This window comes from Phyllopteryx taeniolatus, chromosome 9 (genome assembly GCF_024500385.1).
Source record: "Phyllopteryx taeniolatus isolate TA_2022b chromosome 9, UOR_Ptae_1.2, whole genome shotgun sequence".
Taxonomy (NCBI): Eukaryota; Metazoa; Chordata; class Actinopteri; order Syngnathiformes; family Syngnathidae; genus Phyllopteryx; species Phyllopteryx taeniolatus.
In genome coordinates, this window is record NC_084510.1 from 21068592 (window position 1) to 21087180 (window position 18589).

General features: G+C 41.3%; 1 protein-coding gene across 1 annotated transcript in view; it reads right to left on the reverse strand.

Annotated features, from left to right (window-relative positions):
- Positions 1–18165, reverse strand: part of pparg (peroxisome proliferator-activated receptor gamma) — a 45017-nt gene extending 26852 nt beyond the window's left edge. Inside the window, 1 exon segment of the mRNA XM_061784461.1 lies at positions 18025–18165. Coding sequence (XP_061640445.1) covers positions 18025–18076 — 52 coding nt within the window. The 5' untranslated portion in view covers positions 18077–18165.
- Positions 18166–18589: the final 424 nt, after the last annotated feature.

Sequence of the window (18589 nt, forward strand, 5' to 3'; positions counted from 1 at the left end):
GTGTATAGTACAGAGATCTCAGTTCCTTGCAGAGGATAAAGAATATGACTGAGTACTGTTATATTGTATGTCTCAATCTGTTGCTGCACAGTTGTTGTTCAAATATCAGTTGGTTAAAGGCTTATATATGAGTTTACCATTACATTTTAACATTAGCATTAAGCTAGCAGACTAAAAGCTAAGCTATGTGCTTGTTTTAAATAGACTGTGCAATGCTCCTAGTTCCATGTTTAGTTTGACAGTAAACATCAACTGGGAGTGACATCAGACAGCTTGAAGGCTAATTTTTTAAGAATTGTTCATTATTTGTCAAAGTGCTTCTTATAGTGAGTTGAGTTGTGCCCACTGCCACCATACAGTGTTAATGTCTCAATTTTGACCTCGTAAGTGAAAACTAAATTACTTCCAAATGACGGCTTCTATCTCGAAAAACTCGTAAGCGCTCAAGAAACCCATATAATTAAAAAGATATGTAATAAAAAAAAGAACAGAAGAATTTCTGTTCATTAAAAAAAATATTCTAGATGGATAAATTTACCAACTACATAAAAAGTAGTCCAATAAACTAAACACTATCGATCATTTTGCATATTTATTAGATGGAAAAACTTTGCCATGGAATCTGCATATCACACCAAAGAGTAAGATGAAAAATTAAAACATTAAATCACAACAAGGCAGTCGAAACCATCTGATAAAAGGATTAACTGTAGGTATTAACAGTAGTTTTAACACTAATTTGACATAAATGACACACACGCACACACACACACATGCTTATACACAAGATGTTCCACTCACCTTGTTTTGTCCTTAATAATACAGAGTCATAACCATGAGCTCAGTGGCCAACAACTGACAGTGAAGAGGTTTGCATGTGTGTGTGTGTTTGTCAGTGCACACGGTCATGCTTTTCCTCAGGAAGTGATGACCAATAGAAAGGGAACTACACACACACACACACACACACACATTTTCTCTCTCTGACACAGTCTGGACTCAGCAGAAGTTCAGACAGCTCAGCATCATGTGCTCGGGCCATGACTGTATGATTACTAATCCATAATATAAAATGTGTGCGCTATCTGCATGGCCTTACACTATATGGACTTGCGTGTACACTCACACATTTTTTAAAAAAGAGGCCTTATATCATAAAATTTAAATGTTAAAAGTGTGTGCATATGTGTGTGTTGGGGAGGTGGCAGACATGAGATGCCGATGACTTCCTGTCACTTTGGTCTGACATGCGACCTCATGGTGCCTTTCTGGTTGCACTTCTCTCCCGGCACGCAGTCACTCGGTGTCAGTGTAAGAGCGGCAACACCTCAACATGAAACATCATGACACTGAATAGCGATTTAGTTCTTGAAAATATATTTCTATTAGTGCTGGGTCATATGGCCTTAAAAAAAAAAATCGGATTCATTTTTCACTTGACAATGACATAATTCAAAATAAGTTCAGTATTCTTTTTACTTCTAGCAATTGGTCGATTTCTCCTTAAACCAAACAAGCTTTGGAACTTCCCCATATATATATATACATACATACACACACACACACACACACACATTCCAAACAATTTTAATATCATGGAAAGGTTTATTTATTTCCATAATTCCATTCAGAAAGTTAAACTTTCTTAGATTATAGATTCAGGGCCCACAATTTAAGCAATTTCAAGCATTTATTTGTTTGTTTTTACATAATTTGGGCTTCGAGCTCATAAAACCCACACATTCAGGAATTAAAAAAATTAGAATACTGTGACGAAATCAGCCCAAATTTTGCAGGTTATAAATGTTTTAAACTGAGTGTCACACACTAATCATCTACTAAACTCAAAGCACCTGCACAGGTTTCCCCAGGTGTCATTAAATTGCTTCAGTTTGGTTCAATTGTCTCAGTTGGGTTGAATATGGGGAAGACTGCAAACTTGACAACTGGCCAGAAGAAACATCATTGATACCCTCCATAGGATGGGTAAGCCACAAAAGTTCATAGCTAAGAAGCCTGGCTGTTCACAGAGTGCTGTGTCCAAGCATATTAATGGAAGGACAAAATGTGGCAGGAGAAGATGCACCAGCAAAAGAGATGATCAAACAGAGACAATTCAAGAATCTAGCAGAGCTCCAGAAAGAGTTGAATGAAGCGGGTGTCACAGCTTCAAAAACCTCCACATACATATCGTTTTGAAAGTACCATATTGTGATTGATTTAACGTCACCCGAATTCCTTTTTTTTTTTCTACAAAAATTGAGAAGTACCGGTAAATGGTGATATCGTCAAAGTATTCCAATTTTTTGAATTCCTGATTTTGTTGGTTTTATGAGCTGGAAGCCCGAATTCTGTAAAAAATAAACAAATAAATAACGTAATTTCTCGTGTATAATGCACATTTTTTACCTCAAACAATTGTCAAAAGTCAATAGTGCGCATTATACATAGGTATAGGAGAAAATGAAAAAGACTTTCACATTTTATCAATTTATGCCGCCATCTAGAGGTTATGAAAAAGCTGTACACTTTCATTCCACTATGTAACCGCCCCCTAGAGGTTATGAAAAAGTTGTACACTTTCATTCTAGTATGCCACCAAGAGGTTATGAAAAAGGTGTAGACTACACTTTCATTCCAATATGACAGGGGTACATATGACTGCATATATGTACAATTGTCCTCATAAGTTTACATAACCAGGGAGAATTTGTGAAATATTTAAAAAAAAATAGTTTTTTTATTTTATTTATTTATGTATTTATTTTTAAATACGACTGATGACTGAACAACCACCATCATTAATTTCTTTATTGTTATGTTTTGCTTAATGATAATGCTTTTCTGAAATGCCTGACAGTTTAATTTGAAATCCTTTAACACAAAATTAAATGTGTTTCACCTGGTCCTTCATGTTTTCTTAAAAGAACTGTAAACACCTTACAAATCCTGCCTGGGTAATCAAACATTTGAGCACAACTGTGTGTTTTCTCATTTACTAAATAAAAGTAGGGCTGTGAATTTCAAAATAAGAGCAAGTTCATAAAAAGAAAGTATTGTGTGTTCAGAATATCCATCCATCCATCCATTTTCTGAGCCCCTTCTCCTCACTCGGGTCGCGGGCGTGCTGGAGCCTATCCCAGCTGTCATCGGGCAGGAGGCGGGGTACACCCTGAACTGGTTGCCAGCCAATCGCAGGGCACATAGAAACTAACAACCATTCGCACTCACAGTCATGCCTACGGGCAATTTAGAGTCTCCAATTAATGCATGTTTTTGGGATGTGGGAGGAAACCGGAGTGCCCGGAGAAAACCCACGCAGGCACGGGGAGAACATGCAAACTCCACACAGGCGGGGACGGGGATTGAACCCCGCACCTCAGAACTGTGAGGCTGACGCTCTAACCAGTCGGCCACCGTGTTCAGAATAATTATTTGAAAAAACTAACAAAATACAGATAATACTTCATGTTTTTATGGGTAGAAGCAAAATCATGCACTGTAAAAATGCATTATACATAGGTAGAAGGGTCAACTTTGGGGGTGCGCATTATACACGAGAAATTACGGTACTTGAAATGGTTTAAACTGCACCCTAAATCTATGAAAGTTTAACTTTTTGAATAGAATTCTGGAAATAAATAAACTTTTCCATGATATTAAAAGGGTCTGTATATAATTTTTTTTTCTTGACAGATAATTTGAAAATAAAAGCTTTCTCTTGGAAAAAACACAATTCTGAATAAATTATTTTTTTACATAAAATGACCCGTGAAACTGCATCGACTGATACAAGACAGACTGACTGCCTCACTGCTCTGTCGCTGTCAATCATTTACTCACACTATTTTATTGTGACGCAGAAGGTGCAAAGTTGAAAGTGGGTGTTTAACAGCTCAGAACAACATGGGAACTACAGTGTGTAACAGAACCTGAAGTCATTTTTTATCACTTCAATCTATTGTCTCGTGAACAAAACAAAAAAAACCTCTCTATTGTCATGAGAAATGTTGAGCTTGCCAGCTTCAAACACAGACACGCCCATGCACACACCCAGAGACACACACACAAATACACACTCACACACACGACTGAATATCCTCAGGACAGCGGGGGTGACTGGAGGTAATCTCTTTAATGCAAACAAAGACCTATGAGGACATACCTGTATAAGGACAGTCTTGCATGCACGGGCATGTAGTGTGGCGGTGCGGCCAAACAAACATTTTTGACAGTGACAGGATATGCCAATACATGTCATTTTTTGGACTAATTATAGACTAGAAATAACCCCACAGCCTTTAAAAAAAACATAACTTTTTCCTGCTGAGCAGCACTTTCTCATTTAAACTTTGCTGTAAACTTCAGCTTTACAGATGCCATGTCTGTTCTAGTACAACACATGGTATCAGTCATACGCCTCCTTTACATGTAAAAGCCACCATTTTCCCACCTTTTTTTATTGTCAAATGTTTAGCAGCTATAATTCTGAAATGATTTGTGTTGCTAAACTTCAGCTTTACAAGTGCCATGTCTACTCTACTGCAATAAAAGCCAAAAATGTGTACAAATAATCACAAAGTATGCATTTTTTTTTGTTAAAAAGCTAAATTATTTGACAAAATCCCCTGGACACTGCTACAGACTTGAGGTATGTGTATGCATGTGCGCGCGTGTGTGTTAGCTCCATTAGCTGCTCGCAGAGAAGCGGCAATTTTCACAATAATCTGAGGACATGAACTTTCCCCCAATTCCTTTAAATAGTTATGAGTTAATAGTTGATGAGTCCCTAGAGTCTCAAACGCTTCCTTCGGTGGATAAGGGGAAGGAGTGGTGCACATTGTCAAGGTCACACACAGCTACACACACAGTAAGTGGTATGGCCCTGGGAGTGTGTATGAGCACGCTTAGGCACTGTATACACAAATGTATAGTTGAGTTGAGGCCACACAAGTTGACTTCAGGTCAGTTTAGACCTCATTCCACTTCAAATGCTGCATATCTAAAAATGTGAGGAAGCAGAGGAGGCAACGGCCTGAGGTAGAATACAGGAAAAGTAGTGCCTTATTCCTCAAAATGCTAAGAAAAAAGATGTGAGGGCACTTCCTTCAGACAATAACACAACGACGGATGATGTGATTCTCGTTGACAAAAAAAATCGCAGTCAACTGGACCACACAAAAGTTCAAGGTAAACATCTCTCCAAATCAGTCCACCAAGCGGAATTTGTTCTGAATTGACATAAACCTCCATTCTATACCAACTTGTTTGACTCAACAGCACATCACAAGTCGTCACTCAAGCAGCTCACATTCCGTATATTACCAAGGTGTTGATTTTATAAGCCTCGTTCACACAACGATCCTGCAAAATAGCCACATCAGAAGGTAGGTCACCTTTGCCTTTTAAACAGAACCTAGCAACACTGGGATATTTTTGCAACGGTGTTTCCTTTAACATAGCAACACAGCATCCCAAAATAAGATCATTTCATGATCAGCTCCAGTCCCTGGCATATACTATATAAAAGATAGCAATACCTTGACCTTAATTATGTTTTTAGGCAATACAGTGCTATTTCTCTTTATTAAAAACACAAAACAGAAAGATTGTGGTGCTTTTTGGAGGAGGTTGGAATGAATTGATGGCATTTCAATTCATTTCAATGGGAAAGACTGATTTAATATGGGGTAAACTGAGTTACGAGCTTAGTGAAAGGAAATATGCGAATAATTTTGTCTGGTGCACCAATTTGACAGAAAGCCAGTGTGAAGGGGTGATAGACTACTGTCATCAGCCAATGATTCTGAAATCTTTATCTTAATTCAATATGTTACTGCCCGGAATATGAGCCCATTTTCAAAAAGATATTGCCTGATGTGAGGCCGTTGACAAACTGCAACAAAATATAACACATCAGAATGTTTTATCACAAATTTAACCGACAACTCATTGATAAATTTGTGCACCTTGTCCTGTATGCCTAGGCTAATGTCAGATGTTATAGGCTCCAGCTCAACCATGAGTGCTAAAAAAATGGACGGATTTCATGCATCCTTAGCAACACGTACCATGAGCCATGGGCACACAAAATCCCAGAAAAGAGGTTTGACTTGAAGCGTGGTTGTGAATTACAGTACTCTGATAGGTTTCCAAAGAGGAAAGTGGAACAAAGGCTACTGTAAATCACGGTCTCTGTTGAAAATATGCTAAAGTGCATTGGCAGAGAAATACTTCACTTTACAACATATTTTCATGTTGTTATAACATGTATTGTACCATTTAACTGATTACTTTCCCAGAAGCCAAAATCAAATCTGTTGGTTGTTGAATATTTGAAATTAATAAAGGACTGCCATGCTACATTGACTTTGATTATGAATTTTCTGAAAACAGACTCATTAACCCCTCTTTAAATCCAAAATCAAGACACACCAATTCTGGACTGCCTATTTACGTTTACCATTTTCATTGATGTTTTATATTTTGTTATTTTTATTGTATTGTTTGATTTCTTTAAACTATGTTTGTACGGTGACCTTGAGTGCCTTGAAAGGTGCCAATAAATAAAATGAATAATTTTTCGTCTTATTATTATTATTATTATTAAACCACTTATCACGTTCAGGGTTGGTCAGTGGGTGTCTAGAGCCTATCCCAGCTAAATTAGGATGGGACTTAGGACACACGTGATAACAATCACAGGGCTAACGCATGAACAGCATTGCCACCAAGTGGTACAAGTTAATTTTAGTATAAAAAGTAACACAGCGACCCCACAGCCAGTAAGACGACTCGGGTGGGACAATTTACAAAAGGAACATAGTAAAACAAATACCGACTCGAACCACCTGGTGGAAACCAACCAAGCTCAAGACAGACATCTACAAAACCCTCAAACAGTATGATTTATCTCGGTATATTTTTTTTACATCACAAAAACCTGGCATTTGAACGGTAGCAGACAGTAGGTACAGTACTGTGTAGGTCACATTAGAGCTGTGCGATAAAATGATATATATTGTAGATAAAACGTCTATCGTACGATACAATCCCCTATTATTTCTATCCATCCATCCATTTTCTGAGCTGCTTATCCCCACTAGGGTCGCGGGAGTGCTAGAGCCTATCCCAGCTATCATCGGGCAGGAGGCGCGGTACACCCTGAACTGGTTGCCAGCCAATCGCAGGGCACACATAAACAAACAACCATTCACACTCACATTCACAGCTAGGGGCAATTTAGAGACTTCAATTAACCTATCTTGCTTGTTTTGGCATGTAGGAGGAAACCGGAGTGCCCGGAGAAAACCCACGCAGGCACGGGGAGAACATGCAAACTCCACACAGGCGGGGCCGGGGATTGAACCCCGGTCCTCAGAACTGTGAGGCAGACGCTCTAACCAGTTGCTACCGTGCCGCCCCCTATCATTTGTATTGTTAGATATACAGTACCTTGCCACTACTGAGGGAATCGGATAAATGGTAGGGTGACTTGAATGTTACTTTAAGCACTGTGTTGTATTTATTTTAATCCTTTGCAATTGACTGCATTCATTGAAAAGTGGTTGTTCAACCAGAGATTTTGAATGGTATTTCGTTGGCCATTGGATATTTGTGTTTTATTTTATTTTGATTCATCTTTTTTTCATTTAATTGTATGGTCTAAAATATATAGTGTAGAAATAAACAAAGAAAAGATCACAGAAACTTGCCATTAATTTCATGCAATTTTAAGGGAAAATACTATATCAGGATATATATCATTATTGAGATATTAAATTACCTATATCAGTACATAAAATTTTGTCCATATCGCACAGGTGACATTAATGATAGAAAAAGTTTTGAAGTGATTCATCTTGATCTCATTTTCTATATCACATACCCTGGCATTAGAACAGGGGTGTGTGGACCGTCGTTAATCCAGGAACCCACAATACATGCCGTACTGAACCTTACTGCCTGGTAGAAACAAGCCTTTCGAGACAGATCGCTAGAAAACACTAATTGTGTTCACAGGTGACATGCAGCTGCTATCACGAGCTAGAATCTAACGTAGCGGCGTACGTCTTCACTCTGTGCTGCTTCTTCGTCAAACGCAAACACATGGACTCAAATGCACAACATCAGTCACACATAATAAAAATCCTTTGTTCATGAATAACTGGTGAATACTGGCTGGGTGTCCTGTCAAGCCAAAGGTAATGGCACAAAAATAGGAAGTAGCAATCAAACAAAATAAAACCGGTAGCCGCGGTAAACATTACCTAATAGAATGATGACTCTCTTTAACACAGGGCACTATGAGTCTTTTCTGCTTTGGATGAGAGTTTGCTTACATCATGGTTAATTCGGGTCAATATTGTTCTTCTTTTCCTACTGCGTCATTCTGTCAGTAAAGGGTGGCAAAAACCCAAAGAGGCAAGACGCACTTTGATGCTGGCTGAAATTAGGTTTACTAAGATTCCTTTTTTGAATGGAGATGATGCATAAATGATGACAGTTCCAACTCTAACTTATACAACTTTCGCACTATATCTTAGAAGGAGGATTATTACCTATGGCAAAATTCTTCTCACCTCACTGGTCGATCTACTTTTCTCCATTGTGGGAGTCAGCCACAGCTAACTGTTTCCTCTTCCTTCAATCTCTTGTTTCTAATGACTTGACTTTACTTGCTGGCTCCTTCCAGTGGTAGTCAGTAGGGAATTCCACTTGGAAGGGACTGGTGGGTGTGCGATCACCCAGAGGGGGAACTCCAAGTCCACTGTCCACCACTAAAGATGTAGACATACTTGATCCTGTGTCTCCATTGCTGTTAAACAGATTTAGCCTTGTATTTTGTGGACTGCTTTTTATTGACAAAAGATACATCCAGCAAAGAGCACACAGTGGAACCTCAGAGGTCAAATCCACTCCAATTCATGTTATCATCCATCCATCCATCCATCCATCCATTTTCTGTACCGCTTATCCTCACTAGGGTCACGGGCGTGCTGGAGCCTATCCCAGCTATCTTCGGGCGAGAGGCGGGGTACACCCTGAACTGGTCACAGGCCAATCGCAGGGCACATCGAAACAAACAACCATTCGCAGTCACATTCACACCTATGGGCAATTTAGAGTCGTCAGTTATCAAACAAATGCTAATGTGAATACACTTACTATACAATAAAAATACTGCAACAGATGTGGAATAATAGCCATTTCCTATTGCGAGTGTCCTCATTATGGTCACAGGTGAGCTGGAGCCTATCCCAGCTGAATTTGTGGCTACACCATGGACTGGTTGCCAGCCAATCGTCGGGCACATATAGACAAACAACCATTCGCACTCATGTTCAAACCCATGGAAATTTTTTTGAATCTTCAATTAACCTAACACTGTTTTTGGAATGTGGGAGGAAGCTACAGTTCCCGGAGAAAACCCACACAAGAATGATGATAATATACAAATTCCACACAGGACAGCCTGAACCAAGACTCCAACGCAGAACCGCTCTCTGAGGTAGACGTGCTAACCACCAAATCTTGCTGTGGCATAATTGTTAAGTTATTGTTGTGGCACTTTAAATAAAATTTTAAAAAAAGCTTTTCAGTGTGAAATGTTGTAAGGAGAGAGGAAATGGCTACATGACTGGCCTTTGCGGTTAATAATCACATCTAATTTCAAAAAATAAATACATAAATAAATAAAACGATGACCTTAAGCTTTCACTACATCAACAAGATCTTAATGCTCCCTGATAAAGCTAAATCAAAGGTTAGGTTACCGCAAAAACTGTCACAATAACACAGTTAAATCACAGCCAACATCTTATTGTCGGCTATTAAGCGTATGGGTTTGTTTCCATGCTATTAATCTTGCTTATCTGCAGTGTGAAAAAATGTAAATGCAAACATGTCAACTGAAGCACGCCACTGCCGAGCCATATGAGGACGCAACATAAACATACGATGGTATGCTATCTGAGACACTCCTTTCATTTATGACAACAGTGCAAAGTCTCAGTCAGCTCACGTCATAAACATCATTAACAGTAGATGCAATTTCTTTCAAGTAATGCTCAAACTACTCTATAATGTATAATAATACAACTCAATGAGTCAATAAATAAAATCATGCAAAAATACTCACACTTTGAAGGATAACAGTTTTTTGCCTCTAAAAATAGCACATAAATGCGACTTCAACACACCTCACGAGACCTCTGTTCAGCGAGCAAATAAAAGTCTAACTGTGAGTGCTTTTTCTTTGGCATTTTGCTTGAAAAGTATTCCTAAGGAAAAGACCTACCCTAAACATGAGAAGATGAATGTGAGAAGAAGATTAACCACCAGACATTCAGTGGAGCTATTCCAGCTGACTTTTGGCACGAGAAGCAGGGTAAACCCAGGGCTAGTTGCCAGCCAATCGCAGGGCACATCTCGACAAACAACTGTTCACCCTCACATTCACACCTATGGACAATTTAGAGTCTTAAATGAACCTAACATGTATGCTTTTTGAATGTGGAAGGAAGCAGGAGTACACAGAAAACAGGAAGGCCAGAGCTGAGATTCAGGATCTCAGAACTGTGAGGTAGACATGCGAACCACTTGTTTCGTGCTGCCCCAATTTTGAATTATTTATTTATTATTATTTTTTTTGTGTGTGGGGGGGGGCGTGCGTAAAGAAAGCTGCAAACCGAGCAACGCAGACAAAATCGACTTCAGTCGCTTTCGGCGGCGGCGTTCGGTGTGTGGCGGGACAAAGGTCCATCTGTATATCATTATTCCTCATTTAGACTCTGTGTTGCTTCAATGCTTTAATTTTAGTGGTGAACTTATGTATGACAGTATATTTAAAATGTTACTCAAAATATACAGTTCCATATACCCTTATCCTCCTTCGGGTCACGGGTGAGCTAGAGCCTATCCCAGCTGACTTTTGGTGAAAGAAGTGGTGTACACTGTAGACTGCCAGCCAATCAAAGGGCAACTACAGACAAACAACCATTCACACTCACATTTACACCTACAGTATAGACAATCTAGAGTCTTTAATGAACCTACTGCAAGATGCACATTTTTGGAATGTGGGAGGAACCCAAAGTACCCAGAGAAAACCCCCGCAAGCATTGTGGAGAACATGCAAACTCCACAAAGAAAGGTCAGAGTAGAGAAGTGAAGCCTGAACCGACAGATCTGACAGACATGCTGCTCGTAACGGAGCACTTCTATCCCCCAAAATGTTTTTGGACAAAAAGCGATATTTTGCAAGGAGCCTGCATGACCCTTCTAAGACCTTTTATAACCTCGTCTAAATAAAGATTATTCTTCAGTATGTATAATTCTAAGTTCCAGTAATTTAAAATAGCCCTGCATCAGTGCTGAAATTTTCAGTTCTGTATTTTTTTGAATTATTCTGACCAACACCCAGTTAAACTTTCCGGGGAGTGTGACTAGTTGATTTTCCCTTTACAGTATACTCAAATTACAGTAATAATTAATCTTCCAGCTAAAATAATGTGTAAAGTGATTCATGATTGTTTGACTTAATATTTAATATTTCTTCCTTTGATGTTGCTGCTGATGTCATCACCAATGGAAACCACTGCGTCATTTGGACCAGTTGTCTGTTTCTGGCAGTGCGGTATGCAAGTTTGAACGGCTCCTTTCTCCTTTCTAATGATACCGGCTGCACCCGCAAGCCGTTGCGACACATTCTGGCAATTTGAGCAATTGTGTAACAGGGCTACATCCGACAGTTTTAGATGTTGCTTTAAGGGAGTTTGGCAAAACACAAAGAAAAAAAAAGCCGAAATGACACTGGTCTATTTAAATTCCATTAACTGTACAGGCAGGGATTTTTAATCTGTTTTTCCCTCTTTGCTTATAGAAAAAAAAACAAATGACAAGGACATGATTGGACGTGACGGTGAAATAGTGGTTAGAAAATCCAACATACAAATCTGAGATCGGCGGTTCGAATCCGGGTTCTGGCCTTCCCGTGTGGAGTTTGCATGTACTACCTGTGCCTGCGCAGGTTTTCTCAGAGTACTTCGGCTTCATCCCCTATTCCCAATAAATTAATGATAGGTTCACTGAAAACTCTAAATTGTCCATACTGTTGGTGTGACTGTGAGTGTGAATGGTCTCTATACAGTGGTTCCTTGAGATACGAGTTTAATTAGTTCCTTGACCACGTCCGTAGCACACGTATCTCTAAACATCTTTTTCCATTAAAATGAATGGAAATGCCATGAATCCTTGCCAGACTCCTCCCAAAAAAAAATATTTAATATTTATTTTATTATGACAAAAATCACACTTGATAGTATTAAATGTACAGTAATTACATAATCAAATAGAATTAAAAATAATTAAACAGTTTTTCTCACACTTCTCCTTTAATGTGCTGCTCATTCTGGTGTGCGTGCCTTTGCCACCTGGAGGCAGTATAAGACTGGAGGCTCAGCTCCTCTCTCGACATCTCAGTATGGCATTAATATTATTTGTGTTTGCAAAGGATAGAGAATATATGCCTCGGCGTATCATTATATTTTATGTCTACATGTGTTACAGCACCGTTTGTGTTGATATATCTGTTACATAAAGGGTAACAACACTGCCACATAGATCCATCCATTTTCCTCCGCTTATCCGAAGTCGAGTCGCGGGGCAGCAGCCTCAGCAGGGAAGCCCAGACTTCCCACTCCCCAGCCACTTCCTCCAGCTCTTCCGAGTGGATCCCGAGGTGTTCCCAGGCCTGCCGAGAGACATATTCTCTCTAGCGTGTCCTGGTTTGTCCCCGGGGTCTCCGGAACACCTCACCGGGGAGGCGTCCGGGAGGCATCCTACTCAGATGCCCGAGCCACCTCATCTGGCTCCTCTCAATGCAGAGGAGCAGCGGCTAAACTCTGAGATCCTTCCAGATGACCGAGCTTCTCACCCTATCTCTAAGGGAGAACCCGGACACCCTGCGTCGGAAACTCATTTCGGGCGCTTGTATCCGGGATCTTGTTCTTTCGGTCACGAGCTGTGGGTGAGGGTGAGGGTAGGAACGTAGATCGACCGGTAAATCGAGAGCTTCGCCTTTCGGCTTAGCTCCTTCTTCGCCACAATGGACCGATACAAAGTCCACATCACTGCAGACGCTGCACCCATCTGCCTGTCGATCTCACACTCCATTCTTCCCTCACTCGTGAACAAGACCCCGATATATTTGAACTCCTCCACTTGGGGCAGGATCTCATCCCCGACTCGGAGAGGGCACTCCCCCCTTTGGTGACTGAGGAACATGGTCTCAGATTTGGAGGTGCTGATTCTCATCCCAGCTGTTTCACACACGGCTGCGAACCACTCCAGTGAGAGTTAGAGATCACGGCTTGATGAAGTCAACAGAACCACATCATCGGCAAAAAGCAGCGATACAATACTGAGGCCACCAAACCGGACCCCCTCTACGCCCCGGTTGCGCCTACAAATTCTGTCCATAAAAGTTATGAACAGAATCGGTGACAAAGGGCAGCCTTGGCGGAGTCCAACCCTCACCGGAAACGAGTCCGACTTACTGCTCGCAATACAGAGCAAACTCTAACACTGGTCGTACAGGGGTCGAACAGCCCGTATCAGGGGGTTCGGCACCCCATACTCCCGAACCACCCACCACAGAACTCCTCGAGGGACACGGTCGAACGCCTTCTCCAAGTCCACAAAACACAGGTAGACTGAACTCCCATGCACCGTCGAGGACCCTGCCGAGGGTATAGAGCTGGTCCACTGTTCCACGGCCAGGACAAAACCCACACTGCTCCTCCTGAATTTGAGATTTGACTTTCCGACGGACCCTCCTCTCCAGCACCCCTGAATAGACCTTACCAGGGAGGCTAAGGAGTGTGATCCCCCCGTAGTTGGAACACACCCTCCGGTCCCCCAATCTGCCAATCCAGAGGCACTGTCTCCGATGTCCACGTGATGTTGCAGAGGCGTGTCAAACAGGACAGCCCCACAACATCCAGAGCATTTTGGAACTCCGGGCGAATCTCATCCACCCCGAACCTGTTGGTGGACACCAGCTGTGAGGGATGCCCTCAAGCTGAAGAAGGGGTCCTATCGGGCCTTTTGGGCCTGTGGGACTCCTGAGGCAGCTGATGGGTACCAGCTGGCCAAGCGGATTGCAGCTTTGGTGGTTGCTGAGGCAAAAACCTGCATGTGGGAGGAGTTCGGTGAGGCCATGGAGAACGATTTCCGATCAGCTTCGAGGAAATTCAGGTCCACCATCCGGTGTCTCAGGAGGGGGAAGCAGTGTACCAGCAACACTGTGTATAGTGAGGATGGGGCCTTGCCACCGAGGATCTTTTTAACCACCTCGGTGACCACAACCCCAAAGATAGAGGAGCCCGCCTCAGAGACCCCAGACTCTGCTTCCTCATGGGAAGGTGTGTCGGTGGAATTGAGGAGGTCTTCGAAGTATTCTCCCCACTGACTCACAACGTCCCGAGTCGAGGTCAGCAGTGCCCCATCCTCACTATACACAGTGTTGCTGGTGCACTGCTTCCCCCTCCTGAGACGCCGAATGGTGGACCTGAATTTCCTCGAAGCTGTTCGGAAATCGTTCTCCATGGCCTCACCGAACTCCTCCCACATGCAGGTTTTTGCCTCAGCAACCACCAAAGCTGCAATCCGCTTGGCCAGCTGGTACCCATCAGCTGCCTCAGGAGTCCCACAGGCCCAAAAGGCCCGATAGGACCCCTTCTTCAGCTTGAGGGCATCCCTCACAGCTGGTGTCCACCAACAGGTTCGGGGATTGCCGCCACAACAGGCACCAACTACCTTACGGCCACAGCTCCGGTCGGCCTCCTCAGCAATGGAGGCACAGAACATGATCCACTTGGACTCACATAGATCCTAATTGTTATCCCGTGTGCCTATGGACTTTGCCCATTGTATGTTAGCATTCAGGTAGCGGAGGATATGTGGTTGCTTTAAATACACAATGTGTAATTCTCTTAATTTTCTTTCGTTTGACAGTAACCTTCAGCTGAGAGTGGCAGTCAACAGCTTGGAGCCACTTTTTTTGAATATATATGTATATATATAAAACATCCCGCCACACACCCAAAGACAGCTGGGATAGGATCTAACACATTTTGATGGAATTACATTATTCAAACGGAGTTTTGTTTTTTCCCTTCTGGGATTTGCTTTATTTCTCTTGATACCAAACAATCTTTGTTGCTGTTTTTTTCTCCAGCAAATTTTCTTTCCCAGCATTAACTTCAATCAACTTCTACAGAAATGGTGGAAATAAATAAATTCAAATAATGAGAACTTAAGTGTTTCCTCTGTCCCTTTAGTTGAAATGCGTAAGTAAACACAACTAAATGTTTGACAGAATAACATAATAAAAAAGTTCCCTGAAACTGCGTGGCTCGGCTCGTCCATACGAAAGCGTAAGAATAAAGTAACACTGCACCACCTCCAGCTCTCTCACACACTTTTCTCATGTAGAGTTGTTTGTACAGTTGAAGCAGGGCGAACTCTGCAAAATATTTGCAGCTTGGACGCCCATACCTCGGGTCAAAAGGTTCCAATATGTCGATAAATCACTGTTTTTGCAAGGCATAAATGAACACCATATCTTTGGCAATGTTCACCGTGATTGACTCTGTGATTGCCTTCCACCAGGCTCCTTGTTATATGCAAAAAAATTTGAAAATGAATCCACTCATGTTGTCTGTTTCTAAGTAGGAATTAAAGTTGCAACTTGCAAGTCTTTTTTTTTTTTTAACAGTCGCAAGATAGGTCGGAAAATTGGTTAAATATAGTGACCAAATACAGCGTCGACTGTCCTTTTGTAGACTAGCTCCCCTGTGTTTGCAGCCATGTTGTTAATGTAAGCAATGCGCTTGAAATCCGCTAAAGAAAATAGATTTAAAAAATAAAATTATCTTGACAAATGAACTTAAATTAATATGTTATTATTAAAAATAGAATTATCTTACAGGACTAATAAAACTGAAATAGTGTAAAACTACCCACCCTGTGAATGTACCTGGCATACTTATGACAGAAAAAAATGTGCTGGCAAACTTCTCTGGTCGTTATCATGCGAGTCAGTATGCTATACTCTATTTACGCTCGCACTTCAATGGTTATCATCACACACACATCCTCTTTGCCATCACTGGTTCTGGTGATATTTGTGAGTAGTATGTATATATATATATATATATATATATCTCCAGCTGTCATCGGGCAGGAGGCGGGGCACACCCTGAACTGGTTGGCACATACAAACAAACAACCATTCGCACTCACAGTCACACCTACGGGCAATTCAGAGTCTCCAATTAATGCATGTTTTTGGGATGTGGGAGGAAACCGGAGTGCCCGGAGAAAACCCACGCAGGCACGGGGAGAACATGCAAACTCCACACAGGTGGGGCCGGGGATTGAACCCGGGTCCTCAGAACTGTGAGGCTGACACTCTAACCAGTCGGCCACCGTGCCGCCATATATATATATATATATATATATATATATATATATATATATATATATATATATATATATATATATATATATATATATATATATATATATATATATATATATATATATATATATATATATATATATATATACACATACATACATACACACTGTATATGGTTGATTAATTATGAACGGTATATACGGTGGATATAGATATAGAGGATATAGAAAGATATAGATATAGAATAGAGGATATAGAAAGTGAACAATACCTGTTAAAATATCAGGTTTGACTGATGCAAAACAATTAAATCAGGAGAATTTCAAACAACAACAATAATAATAATAATAATTATAGAATTACATTGCTGTATCTGTTTCAAATATTATTGAAGGGTCACATGGTTCTGATTAGGAATTTAGTAAATAAATCTGATTTCAAAATGTCCAGACGTTTACATCTCTCTCAAATCTCATCAGATTAAGTCTCAATTTGCTGTGTAGGAATTTATTAGTCATGAGCAGTACGCAGGGGGTACTGCAGGTTGGAGCCTGGGTGGCACCTTGCGCCATCTTGCCCTCTCTCTCTCTTCTTCCCTCTCTCTCTTTCCAGCACCTTCCTCGGCCGTGCACCTGTCACCAATCAGCCCTCGTTACCACCTGTATAAAAGCCTGCCAGATCCCAGAATATTATAGCTTCTCAGCGGTACAACGGCTCCCTAGTCTCCACGTAAGCTACACAATTCCTTGGCTCCTCTCTGACCTCTGTATCTCTCCTTGTCCTCAGTGTTTTCTCCGTGTTAACCGCCAAGTGAAATCCTACTGCCACGCCGTCAAGCCAGCCGCCTGCCCTCCACTCATTCCCTGCCTCCACTACCCGCCAGCGCACCTCAAGTGGCATCTACACTTCCCCTTTTCAATAAACTGTTCATCACAACCACTCAGCCTCCGCCTGCTCTTGGGTCCAGTCTCCATCCAATTCGCATCAATCACATTTTGTGCATCTCAACTTTTTAACAACTCCATGATATTTTCTTGATTAATTTTTTTTTTTTTTTTTTTGTGTGTGTGTGTGTGCAATTTTGATAATTGAGACTTTCCTCCTCAGTTCCATCATAACGTAATCTAAAATGTCATTTTGCACATTTAAAAAATTACAAATGTCTTTTAGAGGGCTTTTGTGATTTTTTAATTTGTTTTATTTTTTATTTTGCTTGGGTGGACTCCTATAAAATACCATGCAAAAACTGGTATCCTAGGATGGAGACCATTTGAGTTCCCTTAAAATGGAAGCACCATCACTCTACAGGTGACCCTGATTTGAACAAATATGTTCAAAATCAGCAATTTCACCACTCTGGAGTGACTCAGCAAATTGCAAGCATGTCCACATTGTGATGAGTCATTACCTACAATATTTCAACAAAACACCGTCAGAAACAAGGTTGAGCAACATCTCCACATATAGTACATGGCAGATCATTGAATCACATCCCTAATAGAAAACGAGATATAAAAAAATAAATAAAGCAAACTTACCTAAATAACTACGACCAGCTTGATGGTTAAAGTCTCCGCCTGGTGTTTGCATGTCAAAGTCACTTTCAAAGTGTGGATCAGGAGCACCTGACTGGCTGCCACTAGTGCGTCCTTTAACCGCACCCCCCAGACATCTCCACCACCCACCACCCCCGTGTCCCGGTGGACGCCTCGTCTAGCCAAGTAAGCGGCGAATGGGTCAGTCCACCCTAAAAGTACCGCTCGGTTCGCTAATAAAAATAAACTTAAAAAAAAAAATATATGCATTTTTTACAAACAATAATCGAAACTTAATACACCAAAGTGGAAAATAGCTTACCTGATGTTCTTTTTTAAAACTCGCTTCCTCTTCGTTCCGGTTCTTCTTTACCGCGCTGGCTTCTCCAAACGCTGGCCGCCTCCGCTGCTCCAACTGCCGGCCTCCCGTCAGCGTCTGCCCCCGCTCCTGCTGCCCCTCCTCGCATCCAGCCCAGAGGCGCCTTTGAAGCGCCAAATCCAAATGTACTCGCACAAGCAGTCGTTGTTTTCCCGGCGATATGAATATAATTAAACGAGTTTGGCTTGT